Source organism: Lupinus angustifolius, chromosome LG17 (assembly GCF_001865875.1).
Source record: "Lupinus angustifolius cultivar Tanjil chromosome LG17, LupAngTanjil_v1.0, whole genome shotgun sequence".
NCBI lineage: Eukaryota > Viridiplantae > Streptophyta > Magnoliopsida > Fabales > Fabaceae > Lupinus > Lupinus angustifolius.
In genome coordinates this window covers 18,384,885-18,407,447 of record NC_032025.1, presented here as the reverse complement: position 1 = coordinate 18,407,447, position 22,563 = coordinate 18,384,885, and the positions used below count along the sequence as shown (strand labels likewise).

General features: G+C 34.3%; 3 protein-coding genes across 3 annotated transcripts; 1 reads left to right on the top strand and 2 right to left on the bottom strand.

The window, feature by feature from the left end:
• LOC109330937 lies at positions 1,995-2,849 on the bottom strand. The gene has a single exon (XM_019565201.1). The coding sequence runs from the start codon at positions 2,847-2,849 to the stop codon at positions 1,995-1,997; it is 855 nt and encodes a 284-aa protein (XP_019420746.1).
• LOC109331318 (40S ribosomal protein S13-like) lies at positions 4,087-6,960 on the top strand. The gene is made up of 5 exons (XM_019565728.1): positions 4,087-4,201; positions 4,288-4,360; positions 4,569-4,707; positions 4,937-5,123; positions 6,622-6,960. Exons 1-5 carry the CDS (start codon positions 4,179-4,181, stop codon positions 6,653-6,655), a joined length of 456 nt encoding a protein of 151 aa, XP_019421273.1. The 5' UTR covers positions 4,087-4,178; the 3' UTR covers positions 6,656-6,960.
• On the bottom strand, positions 18,467-21,040 carry LOC109331317 (UDP-glucuronate 4-epimerase 5-like). The gene is made up of 2 exons (XM_019565727.1): positions 20,109-21,040; positions 18,467-19,389 (listed from the first exon to the last, which is right to left on the bottom strand). The coding sequence occupies exons 1-2, from the start codon at positions 20,787-20,789 to the stop codon at positions 18,772-18,774; spliced, it is 1,299 nt and encodes a 432-aa protein (XP_019421272.1). The 5' UTR covers positions 20,790-21,040; the 3' UTR covers positions 18,467-18,771.

The window sequence follows — 22,563 nt, the reverse complement described above, 5'->3', positions numbered from 1 at the left end:
ACCGAATTGTAGTGGGTTTAATAACCGGACTGGATGTCTCAAAAAATTCAATACGCTCCTACTGACTGAATCCTTGTGCCACCAAACGAGCTTTGTGACGTTCAATCGAACCATCTGAGTGCCTTTTAATCCTGAAAATCCACTTACAACCAACAACATTAACATTAGTAGGACAAGGAACAATAGACCATGTGTTATTTCGCATGAGAGCATCATATTCACATTTCATTGCTTGCTGCCAGGAAGTATGTTTGAGGGCTTGGGTGTAGTTGTGAGGTTCAATGGTAGAAGGGGAGAATTTGATGTTAAATAGTTTGGGTTTCAAGGAATTGGTTTGAGCTCTAGTGATCATAGAGTGGGTTTTATTTTGAGCAGGTCGATAATGGGAGGTGGTGGGTTGGTTGTGTTTGGCACGTGAGCTTATGGTGGATTGTTGATATAGAGGACTACTGGAAGAAGGTGGAGAAATGGGTGTGGGGGATATTTCATGTGTAGGGGATGATGGGACAGGTGGGTAAGAAAGTGGCAATGTAGCAGCATGTTGAAGGAGTTGTGGTGAAATTACTGGTGGTGCTGACATGGATAACGGAACCGTGGCGGATGACATGGAAGCATATGGAAATACTTCCTCATTAAAAACAACATGATGGGAAACATATATTCGGGAAGACGGTTTGTGAAAGCAAAGATAGCCTTTATGTGCGACACTGTAGCCAATAAAGACACGGGATAAGACCGGAAATCGATTTTATGTTTGTTGTATGGTTGTACGAAAGGATAGCAAAGACAACCAAAAGTTTTTAGAAAATTATAATATGGAATTTTGTGATAGAGGTGTTGGTACGGAGATTGAAATTGGAGTAGAGGGGTGATGGTACGATTGTGAAGATATGTTGCAGTTTTGAAAGCATGTTCCCAAAATACTTGAGGAAGGGAGGATTGAGCTAAGAGTGTAAGACCTTTTTCAACAATGATGCGGTTTTGACATTCAACCGCACCATTTTGTTCTTGAGTATAAGGACAAGAAAGGCGATGATGAATGTCGTGTTGTTGAAGAAAAGTGGAAACATTTCTAAATTCCCCTCCCCAATCAGATTGTAGACTTTTAATGTTAGAATTAAATTGTGTTTTGATCATCTGTTTAAAATGTACAAAGGTAGAGAATACTTGTGATTTGTGGGACAAGAAATAAATCCAGACAGACTTAGTACAGTAATCAATAAGCAAAACAAAATAGCGATTTCCATTCATTGAAAATAAAGGGGATGGACCCCAAACATATGAGTACAATAATTCAAAAGGTGTTGTAGACGGAATATGAGATGTTGGAAGGTGAAAACGATGACTTTTTCCAAGTTGACATGAACCACAAACAGTTGGGAATTTATTTGAGGAATCAGGAAGATGAAATGATGATAGAAGACGGCGTAACAAAGGTACATGAGGATGAGCAAGACGTTGATGCCAGCCATGAAGAGTTGTGCGCACACCAGTAAGAGCCAAGGTGGAGGGTGTTTTAATTTTGAGGGAAGGTAGTCGGTACAAGCCATTTTTAATACCCCCTTGAAGAATTGTGTGTCCCTGAAAATCCTCAACAAAGCAATGAGTAAGCCAAAATTCCATGAAAACATTATTATCACGGGTTAATTTAGAAACACTTAGAAGATTTTTTGTTAGTTTAGGAACAATAAACACACTAGGCAAGCAAAGATTAGGCAGTGAACATGAACCCACATGAGAAATAGACAGATGGTTACCGTTTCCTACTTGCAGCTTGTCATCTCTAGTGTAGTCATCTGCAATTGTGAGTTTGTGAAGATCTAGAGTGACATGACCGGTGGCACCAGTGTCGAAGTACTAGGATGGGTCCATAACAATGGAAGAACTGTCGGATTGAGCTATATGAGCCTGACGTTATGAAACTCTCGGATTTGAACGACGAGAAGGGATATCAGTGTGATTTGTTCGCTGCCAAGAATCGATTGCCTCATGTCCTAGTTTACTACACAGTTGACATATGGGACGGCGACGACGATTTTCACTGTTGCGAGTGGAGAAAGATCCAGGACCTTTGTAGGTGTTGGAGAGGGACCGGTTGGAAATCGATTGGTGGTGAAAACAGAGGAGCCAGAGAGAAGTGAGGCTGGGGTGTTGGTGTGTGGTACGACAACAGCCTGGCGAGTGTGTTCCTGTTCGAGGCGAGCCTCCTCTTGTAGAAGGTGACCAACCATATCATCAACTGATACGTCTTCAGATTTCATCATGAAGGCAGTAGAAAAAGCACCATAGGAGGAATCAAGACCACTCAATATGTAGCCAATTAGATCTTCATCAGAGATTGGATGAAGATTTTCCGCAAGAGAGTCAGCAATGGAGCGTTTACGCTTAAGATATTCCAACATAGAAAGAGACCCTTTTGTCAAAGTCTGCAATTGAACCTTCAGAGCCATACGGCAAGCTCTGGTTTGAGCTTGGAACGTCTTTTCAATGGCAGTCCAAGCCATGTGAGAAGATGTGGCACGAACGACCAAGGAAAGTGCACGCTCAAAGAGGTTGGATTTAATCCACAATAGAACAAAGCGATCACGCTTTTTCCAAACAGAAAAGTCAGGGTTTGGTTCGGTGGTCGTGGAACCGTCTTGGGCAGTGACAAGATGAGTTTCCGGTGGTGGAGAAGGATGCAAAATGAAAGTCTCAAGATCGAAGGTCTCAAGAGCAGAGACAATGGTAGATCGCCATAAAGAGTAATTTTCTCGTGCAAGTTTGATATTGATGGATGATATTTGTAGATTGAGATTGGGATGTGTGGTGTTGGCAAGGGCCAAAAGGGATTGATTGGTATTGGCCATGAAAAAAATAGTTGAAGTGCTGAAGTGGTGAAGAAAAAAAAATTATGTGGCTCTGGATACCATATAAGAAATGAACAATCGTGTGTTTATTTTTACAGTGACTTAGTAGTTGTGTTACAGAGACATTTATACAGCAAAAGTAAAAGTAACTGCACAGAAGATGGACCTTAAATACATGGTACCCACTCACCTACATACAAAAGAGTGGGAAAGATATAAGCAAATAGTGCCTAGAATTTAGGAATGAATATCTAAAGTTGTTACCCAATATGAAGAAAGTGCCTACTGATTGAAAAGAGTGATAGTCTGGCATATAAGAGAGTGACAAAGGAGAAAGGACAGAGAACAGAATGGAGAAGGAGAGAGGATGGAGGAGGGAGTGGAGAAGGGAGGCATGAAGGCAGTGAAGAATGAGGAATGAGGAATGAAGAATGAGGAATAAGAGTTGGACTTAAGGTTATCTAGAAGATACTTAAAAGTTAAAACTTAAGAGTTACCTTGAACAATATCAGTCCGGTCTGGATCAGTCTGAATCCACGAGGTGAAACCGAAGACCAGACCGATCAGTCTTTAAAAAATAAATCCAATATGATCCAAATACATTCAATTTTTGCAATTTCAATCTATTTTGGATCAGTTTGCTGTTTTTTGGACCGATATAGATTTGAACACCCTTTATGAAAAGTCCACTTGTAGAACATATAATTTTTTATTGAGTAAATTACATTGATACTAATGAGATTTAGTGAAAGTAGAGAAATCACTATTCTCTTTTTTATATCTATATAAATCACCCCTATTTATATTCATATATTACACTAACCACCTCTGCATGAGAAATAAGTATAATTAAGTTAAACAAAATATAATATATTGCGGAGACAAATTCAAATAGTATAAAAGTCAATGTTTCCTCATTTTCGTTTGTTATAAAATACATCAATAATTTCAAAGAGATATTGTTTAAATCACTCTTGTATTTCTTTCCATATATATCCTAATTTATATACATGTGTAATCAGTATAATCTATATATATAAATTAGAGAGTGCGTAAGAAAAATAATTAATATAATTTTCACTAAAACTCACTAGGTGCAAGTCTAATTTAATGTTGTTGATTTTTTTATTATTATTAAGATTTAACTATTTTTAATGCTTTTGTATTTAGTAAAACTCCCTAAAATTGGTATTTGATTTGATTGGGTGAAAACGACGTAGCATAGAGTAGTAGCCCATTTCTTATAAAACCCGGCACACAAGTATAGGTAGGGTTTGAGTGATAAGTGGTCTGGTCTGGTGAGAAGAGAAGCCGCCGCACACAGCAACCATGGGTCGCATGCATAGCAGTGGGTTCGTATCCATTCTTCCAATCTCATTTCCTTTTCCTTTGAACAACACCACTAATCATTTTCTTTTCATCATTTCGATGTTTACAGTAAGGGTATGTCAGCTTCTGCATTGCCATACAAGAGAACACCCCCAACCTGGCTCAAGATCTCTTCTCAAGATGTAAAATCCAATTTTATTTTTTTATTATTTACTTTTCAGTCAATACTCATTTTGGTCTTTAAAAAACGTTATTTGATATTTTTGGGGTTTTTCAATTTTCAGAGACCAAATTGGTACATAAACTTTAAAGGGTGCCAAAGTGGATGTTTACTCTTTAATATTTTGTTCTATAAAAGCTCTATTTTCACGTGGTTTGCTTCACTTATAGGTGGAAGAGAATATTTGCAAGTTTGCGAAGAAGGGTTTGACTCCATCACAGATTGGTGTCATTCTCCGTGATTCTCATGGTATTGCTCAGGTCAGGAGTGTCACTGGAAACAAAATCCTCCGCATTCTCAAAGCTCATGGTATAATAATCATATTTATATCCATATTCTGATGAGTGTGTTAAATTGCGGTTACGATCTTAGTTACAGTTGTGCTTATTGCGATTGGTGGCTGTGTGCTGCAGCTACATCAATGTGATTCAGTGTCACATTACAATTGTGGCAGTCACCACAACCGCAATTTGAAGTTGTTAAGGTTTTTAATTTGTTGTGTCATTGTGCATTGGTTGAGGGTTGGTTTTTGTTTTAGGGCTTGCACCTGAGATTCCTGAGGATCTTTACCATTTGATTAAGAAGGCGGTTTCAATCCGCAAGCATCTTGAGAGGAACAGGAAGGATAAGGATTCCAAGTTCAGGTTGATTCTTGTCGAGAGCAGAATCCACCGACTTGCTCGCTACTACAAGAAGACTAAGAAGCTCCCACCAGTCTGGAAGTAGTAAGTGCTCTGCCACTGTTTATACATTTGCTTACTTTGTAATTGATCTTTGTGATGTTTTACAATGGTGGTGCCTTTTTTGTTGTTATTTGGTACACACAATAATTATGTAAATATGTTTATTTTGTTATTTGAGTTTTCATTTGTAAATGGTCAAATTCCTCCCCAGAAGATGCTATTTTGGTTAGATATTAGTCCCTAGATGATGGAATTACTCTCTAGGTATCTGAATGTGAATTTATTTGTTCATAATACTCTCTAAAACCAGCTAATATGTGGACATCAGAGGCTAATTTGAATGACAAAATGCACATTTACAGTCCTTGGGAATAATTTTGGTCATCTAGTGACTAATATGGTGGGCACTATATCTTTCAGTTATAAAATTGGAGCATTTGCTGAGAAAATTTCTGATGGAATTGCGATAAATGTTAATCTTGACTTTTTATTTCTTATTCCTTTTTGCATGTCACTTAGATAGTTGGCATTGTATGTTGCAAGAGTCCACAATCATTTTGTAAAGAATTAGCTTAAATAAACTGTCTTGTAAGACCTTTTGGCATTCTAACATGGTCAGCTAGCCTATCCTCTTTGCGTATTTCATTAACTCAAACCACAAGGTAGTAGCTGAATCAGTGTCATTTTCAGTTTATTATCTTTTATGATTGCAATTATTTCAAGTTTTAAAAATAGATATGGGTGCTAGTTTATTTAGTTACTTTTACTGAAATCATAAAACCTAAAAATAGATATTAATAGGTAACACTTTTACTCCTTGTATGTTGAAAATGTTTAGTTAATATTTTCGCCCCAAAAAGTTTAGATCAAGTTTTGCAACTGCTGACAATCAATCACCGAAGTAGACTAGTCACACCATCTTTAGTTTTCAGTGCTTCAGATTCCAGCTGCCACACTTCAATTTTGTTTTTGAAAGCATGTCTTAGAAGTTAGAATTGTTTGGGTAACATATCAACCACATTCAACATATCATGTCTTTATGATATGTTTGTTACATGTGAGACTCCTCTCCATTAATGGAGAGTAAGTTGTATTTTGTAGTGTACTTTTAAGGCCAAAATTGTAACTTCAATAAAAATTAAAGGTCATAAATGTCATTATATTTTGATTTTTTAGTGCATTTTGTCACGACTTGCCTCTCCAGTAATGGAGAGAAGTCTAACTCGTTATGTGGATATGGTGTAAATGATTAAGCTAGACAAATATTCATGCATACTTTCTTAGAATTGTTGTCAATAGTCAATACGGGCCATGTTTTATATTATTCTGACATATTACATATGTTGCTTTGCTTGTCGTTTTAATTGAAATTCTATTAGTGTTATAGGCTTGGTATTCATTTTCACTTGTAATGCGAACATCTTTATGATGCTTTCTTTCTTAACCTTGGCATTTTTAATGTTAATGTGCCTGTCTTGCCTTTTTGTTTGGTGCAATTTTGCTGTGTCGTCCTGCCATTAATGACCTTCAACATTTGCAGTGAATCGACAACCGCCAGCACCTTGGTTGCTTAGAGATCATATCTACTTTCCTTCATTTTGCTGTTGTGTTGCCGCCACTGGACTAGCTATCTTCCATATGATTCAGGTTTATTTGGACAGATTCTCGAACTAGTTTATTCGTTGATGTGCTGTCATTTTTCTTTTAACTGTCGGATAACGAACTGCTGCGGTCCTATTTAAGTTGAAGACATGGCTGACTGCAGTTTTGGTTTTTCATGTTTAATATTAATTCTAAAGTTTTGAAGGATAATATTTTACTGCATTTGTTCGTGAAATCTGTTTCTGAAGTGAAGGAAAAACTTGGCTATTTTGTTATGATACTTCATTAGGGCTCAACTCAAAATACTTCATTAGGACAATTGGAATTAAGCAATTTAGCATAATTTTGAAGAATGATATCATGACTGTATTTGTGAAGTTAAAACCGGTAAAACCTACTTTCAGGATTCCCTTGGTCCATAAAAAAGATTGAAGTTTTAATTTTTTTGTATATAATTTAGCTCTTGAAACTAAATCAGTATTGAACTTCCCCAACATAGAAGCAATAGGATTTGTCTGATCGATGACCAGACTTGAAAATATCTCTGATTTATAATTTATAATCTTAATCGAATGAAGGTTTGGACTGCATTGAATAAAGGAAATTATAATTTGATTGTGTTGAACACTATTCTAATGTCTTATTTTACTTGTCCAATAAAATGGAAAATCTTACTTCAAGAAATTTATTTTTCCTTAAAAGTTGTTTTGGGTTAATTTATTGACGAATTAAGAACTTACGTGAACACTCACTTGACCACATTACTTCACAATTCAACGTTTAGTTTAGTCTACAGAATTTTAGGTGGGTTTATGATCATTTTTTTGGTTTACAGTATTCACAATGCCATGTTGGGTTTATGATTAGGTAAGGTCCTTGAAAATGGTGATTACATTTTTTATTTGAGAGGTGATTACTAAATTTGAATTCTAAGCCTTATACACAAAATAACTCAAGAGGTTACTGAATTTTAATTTCAGAGCTAACTTTTGGTGTTGCTTTCGTTTCTTTTCTTTTCTTTTCTTTAGTTTGTAACTATCAGATGCGTTAATTGGATTCCTTTTTGAGTAAAATGATAAATGCACAAGAAATACATCTTGGCTGAGAACTCAATAAAGCATTTCAGCATATGGGAACTCAATCTAAAACAATCATAAACTCGGGGAAAGCTTTAGAGACACATTAAATTCTTTCTCTCATTCATCCATAGAAGAACAATGAGATAATTTTAGTTTGTTTAGGGGAATCAACCGACGAGAAAATAGATGTACTTTATAGATGGAGTTCTAAAATTCTGAAATGATTTAAGTTATTTTACAACATTCACCAGTTTTAAATTATGATGGTGATAATTTTAGGTTGCCATATGGATGGTGATAATTTTAGGTTGTCATATGGATGGTTAAGCGTTTGATGATATAACTTCTGTCATGAGTGTGGTTAAGCATTGTTATTACTTCAAATCAAGCTTCAAATCAATTCCAAGCTGGAGAGTAAAAAATTTCACTCACCAGTTTGAGGGGATATTAAATATATATGATATGTTATTTTGGAAGATGATAGTTGTTAGAAAGTGAGGAATTAACAAGTTAGGTTTATGTTAGTTAATTGTTTTACAAGCTTTCTTTTCATTCTTTTCTCTTGTATAAATAAGCCATATTGGTTCACTTCTTATTCAATCAATTCAATTCATTCATTTTCAGTAATGAGAAATATCAATTCTTTAAGTTTTCTTTCTCATTCTCTTTTCTCATCTTTCTTGTTTCATCAAGAAGATTCAAGTATGTCACCTACCATTTTAACACGTTACATAGAACAAATTTTAAAACCTTTAGTCTCCCCACAGTGACTTACCATCCTTTTTTATTTCTTGGTATGTGGTTACCATCTTTGTTGAGCATTGACATGATACCTAAATTCAATTTTACAATGCCCTATTGATCTTAGGACTAAGTCGAATTTACAATATAAGAACAATAGAACAAAAGGGATATACTTTGCTGTGATATCTATATATCATTGTTGTATTGTAAAAACTTATATACAATTATTACATCATTTAGCATTATATTTTTTAATATAAAATTAATACATTCATTTTTTTTCTCATATATTTTTACTGTCCATTACCTTTTTGAATCATTCTTGGGAGTCAATAACCAATCAATTCAAAAATAAAATGTAGGATTTTTAATATGCACACTCTACAAATTTGAGAAAGATAGGAAATGTAGAAACACAATTCCCACGTCACTCATCAAGTAAAAACTTAAAACATCATATATATTTGGTTAGTTTTTTCTTATTAGGTCGATCTTAGCAACTTCCTTTCACACATTCGGTTTTAATGATACACGGTACATCAGAAAATGAAACTCCATCTTACAAAACTTGCCAAAATTCCAAAGAAGTAAAATGTGAAATGTATATAACATGAAATGAGTTTGAATCTTTTGATTTTGAAGTTGCTAAGTTATTTAATGATAACACTAAGATACTCCTTTTCTAAATCCTGTTGTATACGCCAAAAAATGGAACTATCCAAGATCCTATGAACCAAAATGAAGCAATCCAAAGGAGAATAACCTGCAGAATCCAACTTAATGTGCTCTTCTTGATGTGATGATACTAAGATAAGGACCAACCTACTAGATTGTTTAGTTTCAAAATATATTTTTTAATTAAATCCATTTAGTAGTAACTAATTGAAGTGAATTATGACAGATAGGCTTGTAACAAATCAATAATTAGCATAATAATTCTCAAATGTAAGACTAGCTTATTAATTCTGAATCAAACATTGAGATGTAAAATCAACAGGACATCATATTTTAATAATCAACATGACATCATTTTCAACATGATTGGGGAATGAATCAATGAAATTTGTTGTCACTGTGTTTGAATTCTTTGAATTATTCATCTAAGTTTTAACCTTTTGTGGCTAAAACAGCAGATGTTATGGTAGTGACTTTTGTATTATTTACACTTTACAGTCTAATTATCTACTAAAATCTGACTTTCATGTTATAACTCTGTAGTATGTCTATCGAGCAAGCCTCTATTAGATAAAATTAAGTTCATAATACCTATAATATGGGTGAATCAAACTCAGTTCTAATGAATATAGATGCTCCTCCAACTCAAAATGAAACTCATTGCTCAAGTCCAATTGATGTTGAAGAAGCTCGATCAAAACAAATATCATCTATTTGGAATCATTTTGAGCGACATAGGATAGATGGAAAGTGGAAAGCATCTTGCAATTATTGTGGCAAGCAACTCTTGGGAGATCCAAGTTAAGGAACAAAACACTTGTACAATCACTTTAAAAGTTGTATACGTCGATCAAATTCAGATATAAAGCAAGCACTTCTCAAAACTACAAAAAAAGGTATTGAATTAGTGTTGGTAATAAAGGGATTTCTCGCAATACAATGAAGGGTGATATCGTAAGGATGTATAAAGAAGAGAATTTGAAAACCATGACTTTCATATCAAAGAATCAAAGACGGTTTGTAATTACAACCAATATGTGAACTGCTAGTAATCAAAATGAAGGCTATATGGCTGTCACAACACACTTTATTGATGATTCATGAGTTCTACAAAGTTAGCTTGTGAGGTATTAATGCTAAAATTTATTAACATTTTCTCAGTATTTGTTATTTTTATATTGTTTTGGTGACATTGTTGTTTTAATTTCATTAAATGTTAGGTTTATATATGTGCATGCTCCTCATACTAGTGAAGTTCTTAGTGATTGCTTGTATGAATATCTATTGGATTGGAACCTAGATAGAAAGTTGTCTACTCTGACTGTTGATAACTGCACTGCAAATGACCGAATGATTGAGTGCATCTTGTGTAAGATTTCGCCTAGATCATTTATTTTGGATGAGTAGTTGTTTTACATGCATTGTTATGCTCATATATTGAATTTAATTATGAATGGTGAGCAGTTGTTTCACATGCTAATATATTTGAGGAGACGTGTGAAGAATTAAACATTCGATATGATAAAAAGTTAGAACTTGATAGCAAAACTAGGTGGAACTCCACATTCTTGATGCTCTATGTTGCACTACTATATAGAGATGTCTTTCAAAGATTGTCACTGAGATAAAATCTATATAAAACATTGTCGAGCGAAGATGATTGAGAGATATCCAATGAAATTTGTCAAAAGTTGAAGTTATTTTATAATGTGACGTTAGTGTTTTCTGGTACTTTGTATCCAACTGCAAATATCCTTTAACTAAAAAATTGTGAAATTAAATTGGCATTACTTGATTGACTTCAATCTCCTAAACTTGTTATTCACCAAATGGCTAAAGCAATGTATGCCAAATTTGAAAAGTATTGGGGTGATATAGGTGCTTTGATGGCTGATGGTGCTATTTTAGATCTTAGATATAAACTATGTTTTTTAGAGTTTTTTTATCCCATAATATATGGACAAGAACATGGTTCTGAAATGAGCAAGGTGAAAACTATTTGTAAAGATTTGGTGAAAGAATATGAGATTAAAATGAAGGGAAAGGAGAGTGTTTTTTCATGTGCAAGTCAAAGTCAAACTCTAAATTTAATAGATGTAGGGGTGGATGAAATGAATGTTGATTGGAGGGCAAAGTATCAATGTTTTGTTTCTAAACAAAACTTTGCTATAGTACACCCAAGGACGAAGCCACATGCAGTTGAGGGTGTGCTATTGCACACCCTGGATATTTTTGAAAAGAAAATGTATACCACTTATAATTTTATAGGTCTAAATTTATTCATTTTGGAAATAACATATGTTTTGTGAAAAATAACTAATCATTATCATGTTGAATTATTTAATACGATTGTGGATATGATGTTTAAGGAACTTATTATTGTTTCTCTTAGAAAATACTCATTTGATTTTTTGTATGTTTTGTTTGAGTCAAACCGAATTCTTCTACAATTTTGATACGACAAAATTGATTGAATTTACAAAGTTTTGTTTGAGTTTGCTTCTTTGAAAGGAATAAATCGTCTTTCAGATAAGTTACTTTAAAATGAAAGACACATTATTTATCTTCTTTTGAATTTAGCAATACAATTTTAGAAAGAGATTTTCAACTATGAAAATTGTGAAAAATAGGTTTCATAATCGAATGGGAGATGCATGAATGAATGATTGTCTAGTGACTTATAGTTAGCGAGAAGTGTTCAACAATATTAACAACAAATTAACGATTTCAAAATGTGACATCATATAGCAACAAAACGTTGGTCTAGTAATGTAAGGACCGGTAGATCCCCATGACGACCAAAAGGTCAGCAGTTCGGATACTGGAAGCGACACTTGTTGGAAGAGGCAATCACACACCCGAAAGGCATTAGTTCCTTACCAATATGGCGATGGGATACCCTTGATAATACTAAAAAATGTGATATGATATAGAAATTAATTATGAAATATGTAATTTATTTCATTAAATATATTTAACTTTTTGTAATTTTGAGATTAATGTATCTTTATATAATTGACAATAATTATTATTTTAATTTTAACCTATTTTGCACACCCTGCCTTTGGGTCTTAGAACTGTCACTGAGCACACTGTAGGTTAGAACTAGACATATATTTAGAGGATGAAGTATTGTCCGATCAAGGAGGAGAGTTTGACATATTAGCTTAGTGAAAGATAAATGGGATAAAATATCCAACCTTGCAAAGAATTGCAAGAGGTTTACTGGCAATTCCTATCTCGACTGTTGCTTCAGAATCTTCATTTAGTATTGGAGGCTGAATTCTTACTCCTCATCATAGTATGATAATTGCATTTAGTAATGCGATTAACATAGCAGATTCACTTATGCAATAATCTCTATATGAATGTAATTAAATAAAGCGAAAATATGATAATTGCATGCAAGTAAAAGAATAGGGAAAAAGAGAAGATAAAGCAACCGATTTATCTTGGTTCGGTAGCCAATCCACTATAATCTATATCCTGTCCTCCCTTTCTGATCTTTCGAGATTTGCTTTACTAAGAAGAATCAAATGTTTATTCAAACACTTCTTCTACAAACAATTCTCTTGGACATAGCTTCTAATGGTTCCACACCACTGAAGATGCAAGCATGCTTCACATATATTTTGATGAAGACAAAGGTTGATGAAAGATAGAGTTTGATAAGGACAAGGTGTAAGACTGAGATGACAACTAGGGGGATGAATTAGTTGTTTAATAACTATCTAGATGCCTAGCATGCATTCAAATGCTTAGGTAATATATCGGACAGAACATGTGATAAGATATTATAGAGCAGAATGTGTCACGATATTTGGTTAACTCACATGCTTTTACCTCATCCTTACCAAGGTGTTAGAAGTTTGCCATATTTGATGTCTTTTTTGGCCTTTCTTCAATTCCTGATTCTTGTCTTTTTCTTGCATAGCATATCAATTTCTTAATGATTATCCTCATGATTACCTACAAAAACATTTAGCATATCTTTCCTCTCCTCTTTTGGAGATGGCTTAATCAAGCATTAAATTCACATAGGCTTTCTTAAAATTTGTCTTTGTCAATTGCATTAATATGATATTTAACTTGTTGTGCTTCAACATGATTAGAATATCCTAGATGGTATTTGTACATTTACTTATAAATCAAAACATGGAAAGATTCTTATACTTGTTCAATAATACCATATTTGCTTTTAAGAGCATGTAAATGTGAAACACCAATCATTTGGCCTAAAAGTGATTTATGGGGGATTTCATGATTCTTGAAATTATGGCCTTACTAGGATTTCATGATAGTATGTTTATAACACTTAAAGTATATAATACTTGGAGTTTAGAAAGAATACATTATTACCTTTGTAGCACAATACTTTCTAAGTTCAAGCATTTAGTTGACAAGTTGCTCATAAGTGTCATAATCCTTTTTCCTTTGGTGACAATTAAAAGAAGTTTGACCTTCTCACCTTCCATGTGCCTAGAACACTTGTTGTCCATATGAAAGTTGAAGTTCATATGTCCTTAGGCACACCTACAAAACAAGATTACTTGAATTTCTTGAGTACCCAAATAATATTGGGTCCCTTGATGCTAGTAGCAAGAAGATTTTGTTTCATAGTAATCCACATATAATTTCCATTTGGAACATCATGCATTCTAACATTGCATGTATTCAAAGTGTGACCATGCAATCCACAAAAAAAGCAAGTAGGGGATTCAAGATAAGAAATTTTCAGAACATCTACCCGTTTCTTGTGAAATGTATTCTTTGCTTGCATAAATCCCAAAATAGATCTAATCCCAACATGTATACATGTAGCAAGTAAGTTGTTTGATTTGTGACTACTAGATGTGAAATTAACAATTTTATTCTTTAAAATATTATTTTCATTTTCCATGCAAATGCAATTTTCACAAGTAGATACCACATTTAAATTAGAAGTACAATTACATGAAGAGTTAACATATTTTGCATCTAAGGTTTCATTTTCAATTTTCAGCATATCAATAAAATTTTGCAATTCACATATTTTCTTATTAAGATCTAAAATTAACCTTTTTCTATCCAAACACTTTTTAGCCAACTTTTAAGATCTTCATGCATTTTAAAATAAGCATCATAAAGCATGCCATATGTGGAAAATATATCGGAATTTGAAATAGAATCGGATGAGTGTACCTCACTAGGCTAATCTTGCTCACTTACTTTGCAAGAATTCAGATTTTGAGCCATTGGACAAACCTTCTTGGATTCTACATCTTCCGAGATGCTTGTTGATGAATTGTTCTCTTCGGGTGCATCCCAAACAATGTATGTCTTCTTAGCTTTTATGTTCCGAGAGTCTTTCTTGTTATCATGTTCAATCTTCTTAGAAGAGGTAGGACATGTGTACTTCATGCGGCCTACTTTCCCACTCTTATGGCAAGTTGTTTTGTCTTTCAGATACTTGCTCATTTTGATTGAGCTTTCTTCATCTTCCTTATGACTCTTCTTAAGTCCTCCATTGTTTCGTAAGTACTTTCTGAATTTGTTGATGAGGAGGGACATGGCTTCATCATTCTTGTTGGAGTCGGACTTATCATCACCATATGTCTCCTTTTGACTTCTTGCATATGATTTTGTTGCTTTGAAGGAGATTCCTTTGATGTTCTCGTCCATTTTCTCATTGAGTGTCAAACGTCTTAATTCCAACTCGTATTCTTGAAGTTTGCCAAATAATGTTGTGAGCGTCATTTGTTCTAGGTCCTTTAACTCGATGATGGCAGTCACCTTAGGTTGTCATTTCCTGTCTAGACATCTCAACACTTTAACACTTAGTTCATCTTTGGCAAATGATTTATCTAATGCAATGAGTACTCATGGCCAGTGATCTTATCCTTTGTGTTCTTGCCCTTCTTGGTCGAGTCTCTTGAATCTCTATGTTGAAACTTTCTGAATGCTCCTTTCTTCTTTAAGACCTTGTTGAATTTATTTAAAAGGTGTGCCATAGTTTCATCGTCTATATCGGAAGAATCAGAATCTTCATCAAGTGATTTCTCTTATTGAATTCTTGCATTTGAAGTTGTCGCCTTGAGAGAAATTCCCTTCTTTCTCTAGTCCGACTCTTCATGAAGTGTTAAGCATCCAAGCTCCATCTCATGTTCTTGTAGCATTCTGAAAAGTGTTGCAAGTATCATTTGATCTAAGTCTTTGGATTCCACAATAGCCATCACCTTTAGTTGCCAAGCCCTATCAAAACATCTCAAAACCTTTTTAGTAAGCTCACCAGTAGCAAACATTTTATATAATGCAACAAGATGATTAACAATATGGGTAAATCGTTTTTGCATATCATTTATTGATTCATTAGGAAACATACAAACCAATTCATATTCATGAGTCAAAGCATTTAAACTAACGCGTTTAACAGGAAACATTCATCATGTAGGAGATTCATTCTTCATATCAAAGAAACTACCTTTCAGCTCTTTTAATTGATTAGATTAAGTTAATAATTCATTATCTCTTTATGAAATCTGATAATCGATTATGCATAGTGATATTCGATTATTCAAAGTTCCAGTAGCTAAAGAATTTGGTCTTATGCCATTGATAATCAATTACTAGTCTTGATAATCAATTATGTCCATCAGATATCTGGTTTTTAGCATTTTGATAATTGATTACCAGTCTTGATAATCAATTAGATCAACATAAAACAATTTTGCATAAAAATCATTTTTATTCTCATTAGTTCGAATCTGAGTTTTCAAAATTTCATATTTTTATATGAACTATTTGAGTGCAATCTTATGTGATTAGAGTTAGTGTTTCTTTGAGAATCAAAAGAGAAAAGTTAGCAAAATTTCATATCTTTAAGAAAAGTGCATTTTGAGAAAACCATGCATAAATCATATTAGAAACTAGGAGTTCTTGTTTGATTTTTGTCATTAGGTTTTAGGTATGAGATTATAATCATATCATCACAATTTAGGTGCATTATCACTCAAATTTAGTTTTTTCAATTTCGTTGTGAGACTCATGTGTGTTGAGAATTAGGTTTAAAATCCTAGTTGCATTTGGGTTGAAATATTCACTATTACAAGGTTCGTGGAAGTGAGTTAGGATTGGTGAGGGGCCAAAACCATAGGTGATGAGGTATCCATAGAGGGTTGAGGGTCTAACCAGTTAGGGATCTCCATAGTCCAAGAAGGAAAGTCTTGTATTGATTGGAAGTGTGCTTTGTAAAAATACATTCAATTTCATAGTGAAGAAAAATCTCCCAATATCAGACGGGGAGGCCTGGATGTAGTTTGCAAGTGGATCTGCAAGCGAACCAAGATAAAATCTCTTGGCGCATCTTTCTCTATCCTTAATCTCTTTACTTTCTGTTTTTATGTTAATTAGTTTTGATTCATTATAATTTCTTGAATTGAATCTTAATCTACATATTTTGTTTAGTATACTGTTGTTAAGCAATTGGATCTGAAAGAACTCTTTTTGTGAAACTTATTCAACAAGAAACCTAAGTTTTTCAAGATTTATGAGTTACTAGATAATTGATTAATTCTATGAATAATCGATTATTTGAAGTGAATAATCGATTAACGTTAATTATCCTAGTCTGTATTTTGATAATTGCGATAAACCGGAAAATCGACTATATTATAACGCTTCACCTATTCACTCCTCTAAGTGTGTATACTCTGATTTTACCTCAACATCAAAATCATGTATGTATACTAAATTCACCTAAATCATGTTATGTATGAGAATCTCATATGCATTATGTTCATACTCTAGTCATGTGATATTTATTATAAGGTACACTCAACTCTCTACCCATTCAAAGCATCTTAAGACCTAAAAATAAAAAGATTAATCTATGTTTGATGATCCTTTCTTGAAGCTTGAACACGAGTCTACATATTATTGTAGTTGATTTGTCCTTTTTCGTAGTCTTTAAGCTTTAAGTTTTGTCTTCATCAAAATCATGTTCTTGCATGTTTGCATTCACACTTATGAGCCTAAAATCCTCTAGGCGAATTGGAAAATCAATCTTAAATATTAGAAGAATCAAAGTCTTTATGATACTCTCATCATAGTCTTATTAGAAAATGTTGACTAGACCACTTTACAAACCTCCTCACCTATAATATTCGTGGAAGATTTGAAGAATTTAGGTTCAAAACCATCTGACCATTCAACTTATAATAACCCATGGAACCAAGAGCAAAAAGTACCTCCTCGGCAGTAACATGCTTGAGCAAAGAAAGACAAGCATTGTCTCCAACAATAAGCCTATGATCACAATTCTTACTCTATCACTTGTATCTTGACCCCTCAACCAAACCTTCCTAAAAAACAAGTGACAGTGTAGGGAGTTAGAAAAGAAGCTTTTGTTTCATGCGTTGAACACCAAATGTGTTGTGGTTAGATCTGTCAATCCAACTTCAGCTGGTATGAGTCATTGTTCGGTAAGAGTGCAGTAGTTGTAGTAAGATAGCACGTCACTGATTAATCTATACCTGACAAATGACGTAGTACTTACTTTGAACTGAGAAAATAATTTAAACAGTGTTATTAAAGATCAGAATCAACCAAAGCTTCCTCAACCACTTTGAATGCAAGACTTGCACTAATAAGGGTTGTAACTCCTATTGTATTGTCTTTTTTGTTTGTTATAAGAATATACCTTCAACCTATGGCTAAGAAATTAATCTTTTTTGGAATACATAGTTACCCATTTTCAACAAGTGTCATTCATATGAATCAAACATTTAATATTTTAGTCATTCTGAATAAAGCTTTATATCAATAGACCAACTTTTGTTGGTATTTTATTGTCTTTTTCAAATGGGCAATTTGGAAAAATAAAACTAAACTTGAAGTTCTAATGCCCAACTTTACTTACTCAACTGTAACAAAACTTGAAATGTTGAGTTCCACGCACATGCACTTGATAAAAGCTTTTTACAAAAGTTAAGCTGCCTTGGACCCAAATTTGGAAATTTGGGAGTTGCATTGTATGCCCGATTTTGTTAATTACCCAGCAAGTCCCACAACCTGCCTCATTTTCTTAGGCATAGTCTGTTGGGCTACCCCTCTCATGACCAGTTGGTGTTGAGATGAAACCTTAAAAGAAAATTCCACTAATGTCTTTCCATTGGCCTGAGTTACTAAAATCGGTCCATACCCGAACTGCACAGTAAAACTAGTCTTTAAACACACCTTCTGATTAATAGATAATGGAACTATATAGCAATCAACTTGTGCACTTGGTTTGAGTGAAAACATTCCACAAATAAGTTATATCAATTTGATAGCTCAAGTCTGAATCAAGATCTGTACAATGCCTAAAACCTAAAAGGCACACAAAAACAGTTGAAGATCAAAATGAAGCAAAATCACAAAATAAAAAAAAAAGAAGAGCATTAAGGTAGTTCTTTCCTAATATAATTCTAAACCCTGCAAATATAACCATTCAACATTAAAGTGATAATCTGCAACATTCAGGGCTGCACTCTTTTTCCTCAAAAGCCACGAGAAGTGACTGCAGAAGAGAAGCATATATTGACTTGTGCATCACAAAATACAATGCAAGAGAATCACCAAGCACTCTTCTTCTTAGACCCAGAATAAAAGTCAAGGTACCACCTCACAAACTTCTTAAGCCCTGTCTCCAAATCAGTTGTAGGCCAGTACCCAAGCTCCTGGTGTGCCAAACTAATATTGGCATGAGTAAACCTAACATCTCCATTCCTAGGCATGGGCACCATCTTCTTCTTAGCCTCAACCTTCAGCAGCTTCTCCAAAATCGTCACGAGCTCAGTAACCGGCACGGGTGACGTATTCCCCAAATTAAAAACTCTCAACTGTGCAGGTCCCTTCTTCTTTCCACCACTGCCAGTACTCTTCTTGGCTGTATCCAAAGCCCCCAAACAACCCTTCACAATATCATCAATGTAGGTAAAATCCCTTGCCACAGTTCCACGATCAGGATCCTGAAAGATCGAAATCTGCTTTCCCTTGAGAATATTCTTAGCAAAGAAGAAATAGGCCATATCGGGTCGTCCCCAAGGGCCATAAACAGTGAAGAACCGCAAGCCAGTTATGGAAAGGCCATAGATATGGTTATAGGTGTGAGCAATTTCTTCCCCGGCTTTCTTTGTGGCAGCATACAGGCTTGCCGGTTGGTCTGTTCGGTCTTTCTCTGAGAAGGGAACCTATTCAGAAAAACAACAAACATAAGAAAATTGAGAAAAACGTGAAAATGTGTAAATACCAAGCTAATCATGCACATAATTTGATGACACGGCAAACTAATTTAGCAACTATAAGTAACGTTAATGATTAGCTAGAACAACAAAAGTGACTTCGAGGGGAAACCCCAATTTGCCTGAATTGAGATTTGTGGAAACGAAAAATTAATTGACTATTTACACATTTTGTCTATCCGTTTTGTCAGTGACACTGAAACTGCTTTTTACTCTTTTATTGTCATTGGTCCAGTAGTGCACACTAATTTGTTACCCAACTTTCGCACTTAGCCATGCTAAACAAACAGATGACATATTCAACTGTGCCTAACTAGCAATTTCATCTAACAAATGTTTAAGGTTTTAAATTCTAAATCACATAAAACCTCAAATGCAATGACGGCCACAACTGCACATCAGACCTTGATAGCAGATCACATTAACTGCAAAGTGGCCCACCTACGCCTAAAACGCCACAACGACAATTTAAAACATGTCACTTATATAAAAGATAAATTATCTACTCTAACCACTAAATGAAATATGTCGGACACAAATATATTTCTAACAACTAAAAAAATAATACACAATGTCATAAATAGTAATGAATTTGATGCTCAGCAAACTAATATAGCTTCCATGTAACACTGACTAAACCCCAACTATATCTGCAGTAATAGCTATACCTTCGAATTGAGCCCGTAAACGGAGCTCGAAGAAGCCCAAACAATCGCAGGTTGCGGATTCGCCGATTTGCATGCTTCTAGAAGGCCCACAAATCCAGCAATGTTGCTATGCACATAGGACCCAGGGTTCTGCATCGCATACCGAACCCCAGCCTGAGCCGCAAGGTGCATCACGTGAGTAAAAGGCACAACATCAAACAACTTCCGAAGCAGCGCCTCGTCGTTGATATCGCCATCAACGACGAACACGCCAGCACGTTCAAGGAGACTCTGCCGCGCGCGCTTGAGGTTCGGATCGTAGTAACGGTTGAAGTTATCGAGGCCGAGAACGCCGTCGCCGCGGCGCTTCAATGCGAGGGAGACATGCGTGCCGACGAAGCCAGCGGCGCCGGTGACGAGGACGGCACGGTTGGTGGCGCGGCGGGCGGATTTGGTTACGCTCTTTTCCCAGTCCGAGCCGCCCCACGTTGCGCCGAGGGAGCGGCGGTTGGAAAAGGGAGTGGGGGTGGTTGCTGGAAGGGAGATAATGATGAAGAAAATAATGAAAGCAAGGAAAAATGAAAACCACAAAGTGAGTTTAGAAAATGAAGAATGAATTTTGAAACGGTTATGAATATAAAGAGATTTTTCTGGTTTGAGTTTCCCTGGTGTGGAAGGAGTGTTGTCAATTAACTGTGACATTTCTTCAAAATTCACTTCTTGATTTATGATTTCAGTAATTAGAGTGAATTTGAGGTTTTGAGTGTGAAGGGAAATAATAAGGAAAAGAAAAGTGTTTTGATGATTTGATTTGCTTTGTTGTTCCTTTCTTTGTAGAATCTACACTGCGGTTGAATGTGTTTTCATTCATATCGATCACGTTTGAACGGTGAGAAAAAACAAAGTTGTTGGATTTGATTCATTTTACTGCTCCTCCTATAAATGTTTTATTTACTTTTTAAAAGAACCTAGATCACTCCTGTTGTTTGCCACCAAAATATCGGTGAGGCTAATACTTGTCCCGTACGGCTCTACCAAATTAAGAAGTTGAAAAAATGTACAGTGAGACGGTATACTTTTGTATATTTCAGTGGTATTTATATTTAATTATTATTAATTTTAAATTTTTTTAAAATAAATAATATAATAACTGTATATAAATTGTTATCTATACTAATAATTAAATAATTACTCTTTACAATTTGAAATTGACAAAATGATATTACCATGTTTCTTTAAATTTACATGTTTCTCAATGTAATTTATATTAAAGTAGTTCTTCAACCACTCTCTCATTCCCACTATCTCTAAATTAACATGAAGAGGGAAAGAATGGAGTATAAGTTCTTTGGCCCTCTCTCTCCCCTTCCACTTTCTTTCTATACTGCACTAAGTAAATGTATTTTTATGCTTATAACCTCTCTTTAAAGACAACCTTAACCCTTCTCCGGATACTCACTTAGAATCAATCAAAATTAAGAGGATACCATCATCACCTTTAAGTGAATGAATATTTCAATAATGTCTTTGATTCCACTTTTCTTCAAACAATTGGCCGTGGAAGCAGGTGACCCATTATAATGTGAGTTGAACTTCTCTACAATAATGGAGAGATCATTACTAAAACATGTGATTGAGATTTTTTTAAAGCATATTTATTTATTTTTTATTCAAAAATAATATGAAATCATGACTGTTGAAAAGATTATTTTTTCACATGTCATCATTATATTCAGTACTGAACTCTCCAATATCATTTTCCTTATAATGTCTTTGATTTGTGTTTCTAATACTAGCAAATTACCTACTATTAAATTCTTAATATACTTTACAATTTTCAAAGAAAGTTCAATTACATAGAGAAAATGTTTATTTTGATTTAAACATTTAGCATCAAAATATAATTTTTTCAGTTATTACGGATATCTAAAATTAAGAATATAGACCAATATGATTCTAAAAAATGAAATATTATATTATTATATGTAAAGATTATACCATCTATATCAGAAAAATAAGGCGGGTTGATAGTCACTCAACATTTGAGAAACTCATTTATTATTTCATATTTTGACAGGGGCAAAAACGCTCAAAGAAGGGGAGGAAAACAGAAACTAAACAATGTGTACAACCCAAGGAAGGACTACCCATGCAAAGTTATTCTGCAGAAGCTGGCGGAGATAAGCATTGGTAAGAGTCATGAAAAAGAAAGTTTCTTGATGAATCAAAAAGTATATGAAAGAAAGCTTTAAGAAGCTTAAAGAAAGAAGAATGAGAAACAAAGAGTGATAATATTCTCATTAATGAATTGAATTCTCATTACAAAATTGAATATAAAGATTAGGGGAATACCCTTTTATATACAACAACTAGAAAACAGAATCTGTTAACCAGATAATCGATTAACTCTCTTAATTAATCGATTATCGTACACAAACTAACTAAAACAACTACTCAGTTAATCGATTAACTACAA

Coding starts and splice junctions, on each gene's coding strand:
- LOC109330937 (XM_019565201.1), bottom strand. CDS start 2,849: ATGGCCAATACCAATCAATCCCTTTTGGCCCTTGCCAACACCACACAT.
- LOC109331318 (XM_019565728.1), top strand. CDS start 4,179: ATGGGTCGCATGCATAGCAGTGG. Junction 4,361..4,568: donor TCAAGATCTCTTCTCAAGAT/GTAAAATCCAAT, acceptor CTTCACTTATAG/GTGGAAGAGAATATTTGCAA. Junction 5,124..6,621: donor CTCCCACCAGTCTGGAAGTA/GTAAGTGCTCTG, acceptor CAACATTTGCAG/TGAATCGACAACCGCCAGCA.
- LOC109331317 (XM_019565727.1), bottom strand. CDS start 20,789: ATGTCACAGTTAATTGACAACACTCCTTCCACACCAGGGAAACTCAAA. Junction 19,390..20,108: donor TTTACGGGCTCAATTCGAAG/GTATAGCTATTA, acceptor TTTTCTGAATAG/GTTCCCTTCTCAGAGAAAGA.